The 12213-nt window shown below is 42.4% G+C and overlaps 1 protein-coding gene across 1 annotated transcript in view; it reads right to left on the reverse strand.

Annotated features, from left to right (window-relative positions):
- Positions 1 to 12213, reverse strand: part of IARS1 (isoleucyl-tRNA synthetase 1) — a 94004-nt gene that overhangs the window by 33918 nt on the left and 47873 nt on the right. The window contains exons 16-19 of the mRNA XM_079317486.1: positions 9796 to 9869; positions 7924 to 8118; positions 2057 to 2143; positions 1316 to 1399 (exon numbers count right to left, since the gene is read on the reverse strand). Of these exons, the coding sequence (XP_079173612.1) occupies positions 1316 to 1399; positions 2057 to 2143; positions 7924 to 8118; positions 9796 to 9869 (440 nt within the window). The remainder of the gene's footprint in view (positions 1 to 1315; positions 1400 to 2056; positions 2144 to 7923; positions 8119 to 9795; positions 9870 to 12213) is intronic.

The following is a 12213-nucleotide window of genomic DNA, read 5'->3' on the forward strand; positions in this document are numbered from 1 at the left end:
TAAACAGAGAACATCAAGCACCTCAGAAAAGGCAGAGAACTGAATTGCAGAGCTCCTTCCAGAAATGAGCCCAGGCTGCAATGCTTTTTACTCTCTGTGTGGGTGTAGGTATAAATAAATGTGACATTAAAGAATGAGTACACTGGCAGAAAAATGAATTAGCTTCTTAGAAATTAAAAAAAAAAAAACATGAATAATGGAAGTGTAACTTCTGGTGTTTGAGATTCTTTTTGGCTTGTTTATAAAAAGGCAAGGTTTTTTAGTTGTTTTTTTTTTTAACAGAAACATCACCTGTGATTTAAAAAATCTCCAGTATGAGTAACTCCAGCCCTTTTCACTCTTCTTATTGCAGCTACCAACTCAGTGGTACCCTGCTAACACACCTTGTTTATTTGTAAGGCACAACCTTGATTAAATTTAAGAACTCCACCAGACTCTCCATTGTAAACATGTACTAGGTATTTCAAATGCTAAAGCTTGAAACAATTAGATCTTCACATTGATTATTTTAAATTATCTAGAAGCTACAACCATCTTCTCCAAATAAACATTCAGCTTCCATTCAGCCATCAGTTCTGTGTAACAGAACTGTAACACACAATGTGTTGAAGGGTTTCTTATATACACAATAATTACAGGGCTCTAGAGGAATGCCCAAGTAGTGCATTCCTGCAGTTATTAAAATGTCTTTTATGTACCTTTACCTCAAGGTACCATTTGATGCATGTAGTCAGTGCACCAAGCCAGAGCACCAAGTGACTGTGTAATTACATCATATGTTCCTGTAATTTTAATGAACCACTTGAACTGTGTTTAATCTGTTGGACCAGGACAATTTATCTACACACATTAGGTTGCTCCATTTCTGCTCTTCTGGTACCACTATTAGGTGCAAATTATGTACTTACATCCACAAAAACAAAGCATTTTCTCTCTAAAAAACCTATAGTGCAAACAGGAAACAAATGTTTTGTGCATTATGCATAGACCTTTCTCTAAGCCAATAGTTTAACAGTGACCCTGTAGTGTTGTTATCAAATATTTTATTCACATTTTCACTGGCTCAGCTCAGACTATCAGTGCTGGAAGAAGCAGATCCCTTGGGCTTTAGGGAGGGAGACACGCACTGCATCCATTGCCAGTTCTTTGGAGTCATCCACTCTGGCAGCTACTTCTGTCACAGTGGTCTAGAAGCTTCTAAAATTAACTTCCTTCCTGCTGCTAACTGTCAAACCCCCAAGGAAGCCTCTTGGTATGGACCTGCCATGAGCAGGAGCCAACACATCCCACTGAACATCCACCAAAGAAATCCCACCTGAGTGCATCAGCTCCATAACTGTTCACAATGTGCATCGGATCAGGATAATTCTTCTTCCTTTTGCTCATTTTTTGGCCATCACTAGAAGATATCAGAAAGTAGGCATCAATTCCCAGAATTCTTGTAATACATGGATAAAGAAAAAAGGCACTTCAAACCCAGCTCAGTTTTTCTGTCCTAGTATGTTCCTGGTGGCACAGACATAATTATATGTATCTATATATTAGCACATCATTTCTGTAGGACTGCTGAACCTATAAAAACAACTAAAAAAAAACCCAAAACCCAACCCAAGAAGCTCTCAAGTTACAAATCCAAGCAGGAAATCTGTCCTTCCTACTCAAGCTGAGGAAAGATGCACTTGTTTTTAATTGATCCCTCCAGCCCACTGGCAAAGTTTCATTCGAAAATAAATATAAATAACTTTAAATAACATCTAAAACTACATTTATCATCTCCTTTACTCTGCACAAAAGGTATAATTTCTTTCCAATTCTTGTTATTCATTTTCTCTCTCAAGGCAGGACTAATCCTGCTGGAAAGAACCCAGTGCAGCAGATGCTGGGATGTGTGAGCCTCTCACTCTCAGATGCCTCTTGTCTCCTGCAGCACTGATACCACCCTGGCAAGTCTTAACAGCCCCAAAGTCCATTTCACATTCCATTTACAATTTGCAGGTCTTATCTGAAACATGCTTTGACTAAAAACCTGCTGAGGAAGGAGCTGATTGACACCAACCTGGCAAGGACAAGGCCATTCACAATGACATTCTTGAAAGGAGGCTTCCCAAAAAGAGCAGTGGACAGCACCAGCAAAGTGTAAAACCTGAAACAAGAGACAACATAAATGGGACTTTATAAATACACCAAGCTAAAGTCTGCATGTCTTCATCACAGAATAAATGTTTCATTATGCTGCTTTCCTCCAGCAAAGATAAATTTTAAATCTGGGGAAGATTTATGTGGCAAAGAATCAGAAGAGAAGCTGATTGAAAGTAGATCTTCCTATTTGTAACACATCATGCTGTTTGCTCAGCTGGGATCTGCTAGTCCAGAAAGGCAGAAAAATTCTAATAGGAAGCATTAGAAAGATCATGAGGGAGGAAACTGCAGCATTTTCCCTCTTTAGTACAAAAAAGGGAATTCTGCCCCTGAACAAGTTTGCTATTTGCTCACTGCAACCCTGTGAGCACGGGATCAGACAGGACCAAACAGAGCACTCAGGACCAGCACACTTTTGTGTGCTTATGTGTTGTGTATTCTTCAGCCTGACAGACAATGAAACACAGTATAAAAGTATAAAAACAAATGGGAGAAGCTTCCTTCCAATCCTGCCAAAGATTTGATTGGAAGGAGGTTGAGGTTGCCTGCTTAAATCAGCTATCCCTAGGAAATAAGAGAATGTTCCCACAACAAAGGGCAGCAGAGGTTCTATTTGATGTGTTTGCAATCACTGTAAACTGGGACACTCTGGAAATCAGTGCTGCAGCAAGCACAGGCACCTATTGTTCACAGGCTGATATACGATTATATCTGGGAAATTAAGTGGAAGTGCAGGATGATGTGATAATTTCACACTCAGGAGCCAGAGCCTTCACCAAAGGAGGGATGTGTGAGCTGCTGGAACTGCACTGTTGGTAATTACTTTTAAGAAAGTAACTGGAGGGTGGGCCACAGCTTTCCTGGTTCAAAACAGGCATCACACTGACAACTGCTTAGCAACCTTCAAAGAGAAGGTGATTATAAAAAAGCTATAATAAGGCACAGGAGGTTATGTCTCAGAACTATGTATTTGCATGAAGATTTAGTGGAGAAACACTTCAATGGGGAAAAAAAAAAATCCATCTGTATGTTCCAAAGTTGTTTCTATCAAAAAGCAGCCTGTAATTGCAAAAGCATTATTCTGACACTTGAGGGTCCTCTGCAGAGGTTGCTGTTGCATTCATTAAGTGACTTCCATGACAACTCTGATGCTTGTCTCAGCCCCTAACTCTCAAAATCACCTCAATTCACACTGCAGGATACAAATTCTCTTTATCAAACTGCAGTTTCATTTCATGTATTTTAACCAATACTCCTCCACCTGCACACAAACATTTGCATTCAAAATCCTTGTCTTGATTTCTAATTTTCTTAAGAAAACTCCTAAACACAAATATCTGACTATTTATTCAGGTGACTGATACCTCAAGCCTACAGGGCTGAAAGTTCAGTACAAACACAGTAGTTTTTCCTCTGTACTTACTAAAAAGTTCCTCATTGACAAACTCCCAGCACATTCTGCAAACTGGTCAAAAGTTCTCCTATTAGAGCACCTGAATTTGCAGGTAAAAAGCCCAAAGCAGAACCAACTAGGAGAGATTTCAATGTTGTTTAGGAATTCCTAATTCCCTGTATTAGGAAAATTGTACAGACAGACTGTGGGCTCTGAACAAATGCATCCAAGGACACATCACAAATTTTATGTTCAAATTGTCAGACCCACAGAGCTTCAGCATGAGGTGCCTTAGCTGATGACAGCTACAAGACTGTCTCTGAAAACCTGTGATCCACATATTCTGATGGAACCCTTCTGATTCTTCCTCAGGTTGTGCTCTTAAAAATTCACTCTGAATATTTTAAAGCAGTGTCTTCCTGCACCTTATTTTTGAAATCTCTTGCCCACAGACACGTTTATTTCCTGAAAACTTCCTCAATTTCTCTGCTGCTTCACCTTCCATTCACCACATCTCAGACTGTTTCTAGGTGTCCTTGCAGATAAATAGCTGTCAGTCACACAACAGTAAAAAAGTCATAACAGGGACAGTAATTCACTCCTTTGCTCTACTTTCCACCTAGGAGAAAACAGGCAGGGAATCTTTTATCCTTTTTTTCCTTGAACAACTGTGGGTAAATTCATGATCCTGTGGTCCATGCCAAACCCTTCAGCTGTGAATTCCCTGTGGGCCACCACATTCTGACCACAACCATAAATGTTGCCACATTTCCCTATACAGGGGCAGAGCCATTCCCACCACTCTGCCTGGACTGCCAGTCTTGTAACCCAGCTACTCTAAGAGTCCTGTGGCTTTAACAAATATAATTCAGCTGTTCCTCTATCCATGCACAAAGTCATCAAAAATATCACTTTCCTGGACAATCACCACTGTCACATTAATTTTCCCCTTGTCTCCCTTGATTTTTTCTCCTCTTGTGTGGAATGAACCAGAATCCCCCAGACCTGCAGCTCCTTTCCCCCACCTGCCAGTCCTCAATTCACAGCAGCTGCAGTCTCTGACCTGACACAAAACCAATCTCCATTCTCCATCTTCACACTTTGTACAGGATGTGCCAAATACAAATCACATCCTGTGCTCTCACCACTTCAGAACTCACCTGCTCATTGTTCTCTCAGACCTCACATCTTAGTTCCTTCTGTCTCCCACAAATCACTCCAAATACACTCCACTACAAATCACCCAAAACTTGATGGTAGCAAAGCCCCAGCTCATTACCAACCTGGGAAAGGTGGGAGCAGCAGGAATTGAGGCATTGTTTTGATTCCCACCCCAAACAGGTGAAACACACCTGACTCTGGGTAAGACTGCCAGGAACTCTAATGTTCCTGTTAAGAACAAAAAGCAATCTGCCCCACCTGAAAAGGGAAAGCCTCCTCTTGTACCTGACTATGGTACACAAGCCTGAGGGCTCACACCAAATATCTTCATCAAGAGCTCTTCCATGAAAAAAGAAAAAAAGCACTTTTTCCAGATAAACATAATAAAGAGGGAAAATTAAGTTTTTAATTCTCCTTTTGTTACCCAACAGTACTTGACTCTATGTATACTGAGGTGTTAGATAATTTCTTATATCACAATTAAGAGGTTGAAAAGTGAAGACATTTCACTACAATATGAAATTTATTTGTATTTGGCATCCTGCCTGCTTTGTTGGGGGAGTAGAGGAGTGGGCAAAGTGAAGTGCCAACTGTATTCCACAGGAATTTTTTTAGCTCTAATATCTCAAGTACTGGATGGAAAAATTCTGCTTGGACACAGTCAAACTCACTAATCCAGAAAACACAAAAATTCATCTTAATCTGTCAATTTTCACAGTCAACCTCAAACTTCAGCCATGGACTAAACAGTTTAAACTGTATGTGGGCATACAACTATGTATGAGAACATTAACCACAGAAAATCAGAGAAAATTTTTCACCCATGATTGAAAAGGATTTATCCAGAATGAAAGAAGCAGATGTAGTTCACAGCTAAAAACTTGGATTTTTTGTAAACTATACAATCTTAACAATGTAAGGTTTGACTTAATTTTTATTCTGTACTCACATAAACCCAAAATTCAAGTTTAATCATGAGGTAAAGATCACCAAGCTATACATTGGCTTGAAATCCTCAACACATTGACTTCTGTTTCAACTGACTCCACTGCAGCTCTGTCTCCAGTAGATAACTCAAGTTCTGTGATCCTTCAGCTGCTGAGGTTTTCCTTACCAGGCCAAAGATGTGCCCTATTACCTAATGATGTCTTCCATAAAATCTGGGAAGTTTTCTTGCTAATACTGTATTTCTACAGCAACTTTTTTGTCACCAAGCTTTAGACTACCTTCCTTTAGTTTAAAAGAACTAATTATACACTTACCTGTACAGAAACAGTCAAATTATCTGTACAGCATTACAGGCATGAAAGTATTGAAGTAAATACATTATAAAATCTGTTAAACAAATATATTGATCATTAAAGCAGACAGCAAAGCATTGTAGTGTGACTTGGGGTGACTTTATGATGCTTGTATCCCCAAATTGTTTCTTCTGTTGATGTTGAATATTGAGTTGTGCAGCTTTGAGACAGTTCTGGGAGTGAAGGGGGAGAGAAAAGGTGCAGAGTTTGTTATCAGACTGCACTTGCTGCCCTGTATCCTCCACACAGACTGTGCTGTCTGCAGTGGACAGCAGGAGAGACTCTCCTTTGCTCTTGGTTAGTTTTTGGCCAGCTGAGGCAGAGAAGCTCCCTGGACTGAGTTGTCTTTCTGGTTTTTTTTTTCCTTTTTTCTTGGAATTGTTTGAACCTGCTCTGGACTGAAAACCCAGAGGAGCACTGGGAGCTCACACCTGGGCCCACCTGGGCTGTGACATTTCCCAGCACTGGAGGGACTGAGAACAGCCTGGGTGAGCTGGGCTGTGACCCACAGAAGGGACTGAGAACAGCCTGGGTGAGCTGGGCTGTGACCCACAGAGGGGACTGAGAACAGCCTGAGTGAGCCAGGCTGTGACCCACAGAAGGGACTGAGAACAGCCTGGGTGAGCTGGGCTGTGACCCACAGAGGGGACTGAGAACAGCCTGGGTGAGCTGGGCTGTGACCCACAGAGGGGACTGAGAACAGCCTGGGTGAGCTGGGCTGTGACCCACAGAAGGGACTGAGAACAGCCTGGGTGAGCTGGGCTGTGACCCACAGAGGGGACTGAGAACAGCCTGGGTGAGCTGGGCTGTGACCCACAGAGGGACTGAGAACAGCCTGGGTGAGCTGGGCTGTGACCCACAGAGGGGACTGAGAACAGCCTGAGTGAGCTGGGCTGTGACCCACAGAAGGGACTGAGAACAGCCTGGGTGAGCTGGGCTGTGACCCACAGAGGGGACTGAGAACAGCCTGGGTGAGCTGGGCTGTGACCCACAGAGGGGACTGAGAACAGCCTGGGTGAGCTGGGCTGTGACCCACAGAAGGGACTCTGCTGAATTTGTCATCTCCTCAGAGCAGTGAGAGGTTCTGTTGTTTAGTACTGTTCATTTCTGTGCTGGGGAGTGCTTTGCCTGTTAAATAAACAGATTTTTTTTTCAACATCTCTCCAAGGAAATGTTTCCCCAAAACAGCTGGGGAGGGACTGCTTGAATCTGCTTCCTAGAGGGATCCTATTCAGAGGTTTCCTCTCAAATTTGCCCTAAACCAGGACATAATTGTGATAATTGATGAAAGATTCGTGCTAATCATAGAAGTATTGGGGTTTGTATAAACCAGAATACTAAAGTCTGAAGTGAAGCAGGGACACTAGATAGAGGAAAATACATGATTAAATAATTCTGTTTTAAATCTCCCTGTTATGAATATTACATTTTCTAAGTGAGTTGTATGTACTGACAGCTTGCAACAAAATCACTTTCCAATAGTCTGATAGATTTTGCAAAATCAGACTTCCTGCCTTTGTTTGATCAATGCTGCTATCTACAAAGACCAGACTCCCTGATTTTTGCCGGTTTTTCTCTACCAAGACCAGATGATTATCTATGAAACTTGACAAATCACTCAGAGACTTCACATCACCCAGACACTTCACAGATATTTTTTGACCACCACTGGCTACCTGGCAAAATTATGATAGAAAAAAAACAACAACTATTGATCATAACAAGAATACTGTAAAGAGAAGCAGCAAACCAAGGTTTGATGGAGTGTGGAGTGAGCAGTGACTCCCACATTCCCCAGCGCTGCATTGCTCTGTCTATATAAAATAAAGCAATCTGAATTTTGCTGAATCTCGAGACATTTGTTTCTGATATTTAACACAGTGTTAGACACAGGATGATGAGCTGAGAGAAGAAATGGCAGAGAATTACCATCCTCGTGTCTGGTCGATGCCCTCGGCGATGAAGTCGGCAGGGAAGGCGTCCTCGAGCTCCCTCCTGTTGTGGAAGGGGTAGTGCACCTGGGCGTAGGGCATGCTGCCGCTCTCGAACCAGCAGTCAAACACCTCGGGCACGCGGCGCAAACAGCCCTTCCCGCAGCGCGACGGGATGGACAGCTGGTCAATGCTGGGGACAGCAGGGAAAGGACAGCCTCACAGACATGGACAAACAGCAGAAAGTATCTGTGTACTGAGCATGTCTATTCAATGTAGAATCTTGTGTTGGTTACAATCCAGGCTGTGCCCAGCAATGTGGATTCTGTCCCCATCTGCTGACCCGGGTGGGGCAGTGCCCCTGATCTCCTGGCACATATTATCTGCTAATGGGCCATCTTTAAACCAGCTGGGCAATCATCTTTATCTTTCCACAGCCCATCTCCCGTTCATGGCCATTGAGTCCCAGTGCATGACTGATAAAATTCCATCATCCCACTGGGAGATGCTCCAGCCAGGGGAGCAGCCAAGCCTTTCCTAAGCAGAGAAAAACTGAGATTTTGGACACCAAGGGACCTTCTTTCCACTGGATTCCAGAGGAAAGCCAGACCTTTCCACATCATCCCTGGAGCTTCAGAGGAAACTGCACCTTCTCCAGGAGCACTGCTCCAGCTGAACCACATCTGCCCCTGCAGGAGGATGCAGCCACCATTGAATGGGACTGTGCCACCACCCTGACTGACTGACTGTGTCAGCTTGGATTCTGACTCTGGCAGGGTTTGGGATTGTTCTTTGTAATGCTGTATTTCTATTTTAATTTTCCCAGTAAAGAACTGTTATTCCTAATTCCCATATCTTTGCCTGAGAGCCCCTTAATTTCAAAATTATAATTATTCAGAGGCCATTTCAAAGAGAAGCTTCTGCCTTTTTTGGCAAACACCTGTCCTTCAAACCAGGACAAATCTCAAGAAGGAACAGAAATGACAATAACTTTTGATATAGAAAAAAATAATTACTGAGCCAGTCTTACTGGATAACTGAGAAGGCAAAGGGAATGTTATATGTTAGTATGTGAGTTAGAAGGGGTTTTTATGGCTCAGAGCAAAGGATAAATCCACCTCACACAGATGTTTTTACCGAGCAAAAAGATTTCACAGGCAAAGAAGAATGCCAATATTGCAAGTAGAAAAAAGGTCTCAATTTTCCACTGCAAGAAAACTGAAAAACAACTTCTAGCTTAAACTGTAATGTACTAACTTTTTGTGATTGGAAAATTGTAACATGAATATGGTTATATTAATAGTTATGATAGGCTACAGGTAATAGTAAAGGTGTTGTTTAGCTGTTATGTGTTAAAAGTATATAATGCATTGTAACCAGAACTAGAGTTGGCTCCAGACAAGCCCACAGCTGAGGCTGACAGCTGTGGGTTAGGCTCTTGTCACCCACAACCATTGAATTGCTGTATCATCTGGATACAATGAACAGCATCTTAAGAGCCATCTGGCGCCCTGCATCCCTTATTTCAGCTCTTACAGCTGTGGGACAAACACCCAACAACCCCAAACAAAACCAGGTTAGGAGAAGCTCCTGTCATGCTGCTATGTTAGGATGACAACAGTTTTGGCTTTCATTTTACTGACTCTTCAAAATGTTTCCTTTGACAGTCTCTGTAATTTTTATATTAACAGTGTTCAACAAGTGTTTTTCAACAGAAAAGAAGAAAGTTTATATGTGTTAATCACAAGTCCTGTTACAACTTTTCTATTCCCTAGATCTGTTTCCCAGGGTTTGAGCAAAAAAAACCCCAAGGTGATTTTATGTCTGCTCATCTATTTCTAATAGCCAGTGAAGAGCCTCTGTGACCCACCTTTCTCGATGCAGATCTGTGACTTTCACTCCAGACAGCTCCTCCAGTTCTGCTATTGAGCCAACACAAACCACCTGTAGGAGAAATTCAAGAAATTTAGCCAGTTATTTGCACACAGCAGCTATTTATTTACTTTTTTTTAATATCAGACAGGAGACTTGTAATATCTCTTGTAGTAGTTGACAGAGCTGAAAAAACAAAAATTTTGTATAAGGGTCTCCTTCCTAAACGATGTTAGAGACCACTGCCCTGATTCAATACAATTCATGTTACAAGAACTGGAGACTTGGAAGCAGCAGGTTAATAAAAAATGTGGGATTGGGAGGAAGGGTGTCTTCTCCAAATCAGAGACAACCAAAAACCTCTGAAAATTCAATGACTGACTTTTACACCAACAGGAGCTTCAGATCCCAGGTTCCTGCCTTAAACTAAGCAGCTCAGTATCCACAAGTGTTCCATTCCAGGCAGACTAAACTGTACATGCTAAAGGCTTTTTATTTAAAGGAAAGTGTCACAGCTACCAAAGGGGCTGCTAAGAAAGACTTCTCTTGGTTCTGTTGCATCAACATACTATTAAGAAAAATGCAGATTTCCACACCAGACTTGCACTGACATCACAAAACAATGATTCTGAAAAACTGTATCAGAAAGCAGAAAAGCAAAGCTTTCTTTGCTTCAGGCTTTACTCAAAATGAACCCTCCCAGAGCCCTGTGGCCTCTCTCATCTGGCAGAGATCACAGGCTGCAGCACAGGCTGGATTTTGGAGATGCTGTCCCACATGCCATCCTTCCCATTTAGAACTGCCATGGAAAATCCCAGGGTTTGACAGATCTGACAGGGAAGGAGTTAAATGTAGCACCATAAAGAAGCTGTAAATAGGCCAGACATTCTTCACATGAAATAACTTTGTAAGTTGTTCTTAAGATACACAAAATCAGAGCACTTCTCAATTCCTATAGCTAGTCTTAAACATATGCATATGTATACACATGGAAATTGTGACTAACTGGAAGGTTTTGGTGTATTTAATTCCAAAAAACTGTCATGAATTACAGAGAAGACATAAACTCAGTCTGATTTGGATTTTAAACATGATTTTCCCAGTCTGATTCAAGTGCTGATCTGCATTACTAATCACCATGTTCTATTGTTAATGCACTTTGAAAATGTAATGTTTTCATTGCCTATCTGTCTTTTTATCTTTTTGCTTTTTCTGTAGGAAGTGAGGCAGGGCAGTGATTCCAGCAGCCAGGTACAACAGCCTGCAGAATGCACACAAACTACACCAGGGGATTGATCCCAGGTAAAAATACATCTTCATCAACAACCTATTTTTAACCCAAATCAGTTCCTCATTCATGTGGCCCCATAAGTTAACACACAGGCTCAAGTGAGCAGCAGCAGGTGTTAGTTCAGCACTGCTGGAGAAGGAAAAGGTATTAATAGAGAAATGGGTAAAAAAAATGCCCTTGGATATACCAATTACTTCACCTTCACTATCCTTTGTGTTGGAATATACTTTCACACTAAGCTCTGGGAGTAAAGCTGCTCACTATTTGGTGTTTTCTGAACAAGTACTTCAATGCTGACACAAAATTCTGAATATTGACGCAGAACTGCAGCCAGAAATCACCCATGGAAGAAGTAAACTCAAGTTCACTTGAAAAATCCACCAACCCTCAGAGGAACACACATCTCCCCCAGTGAGTAAGACTGCCTCTGTCCAAGGCAGAAGGAGCTCCTGAGCCCCAAGGGGGGCTCATTAGATACTGCAAGGCAGGAGGAGGATGCAGCAAACAATTGCTAATCCAATTCCATCCCTCATTAGGCTGCACCCACTGGTTTCTGCAAGGAGCACACACAGGCTGATGTTCTCCAGTGAAAGCTGCTGCTCTGGATCCATCCATCCTGCAGGAGCCATGGCTGCTCTAAAAGCCTGGGCTGCTCCTCATGGTATGGCTCACACCAGCTACCAAACCAGCTCTGCCAACATTTCACACACTGCAGCTGATGGGCTGGGTCAGCACCTTCAAGACCTAACCAGAAACCAGAGGTCAAGGTTAACCCCTGCTAACAAAACCAGTATTAATCCAGGATTATCCATGAAGCCATCCAGCAGCATTCATGGATCCCCACATTCCTGTGGCACAGCCCTGCAGACCCTGCTCAATAAAAATGGGGGTTTTTGTGGGTTTGCCATTTCAGCTCTGTTCAGTACCACAGCTGAGGAGCAAGGAGTGCCCACAGAAGGGAAGAAGCACCGTGTGTCAGCAAGAACAGAAAGCATCTCATGAATATTAAAAAGGAGAAGAAATGACTGCTACAATCAGCCAGAAGTGGCTTTAATGCAGCCTCAAAGCAGCCCAGAAATGCACCTGGAGAGGCTCCCTCACCCTCAGGAGGGCAGAGCCAGAGCC

This window comes from Erithacus rubecula (genome assembly GCF_903797595.1).
Source record: "Erithacus rubecula genome assembly, chromosome: 13".
In the NCBI taxonomy this organism is placed as follows: domain Eukaryota; kingdom Metazoa; phylum Chordata; class Aves; order Passeriformes; family Muscicapidae; genus Erithacus; species Erithacus rubecula.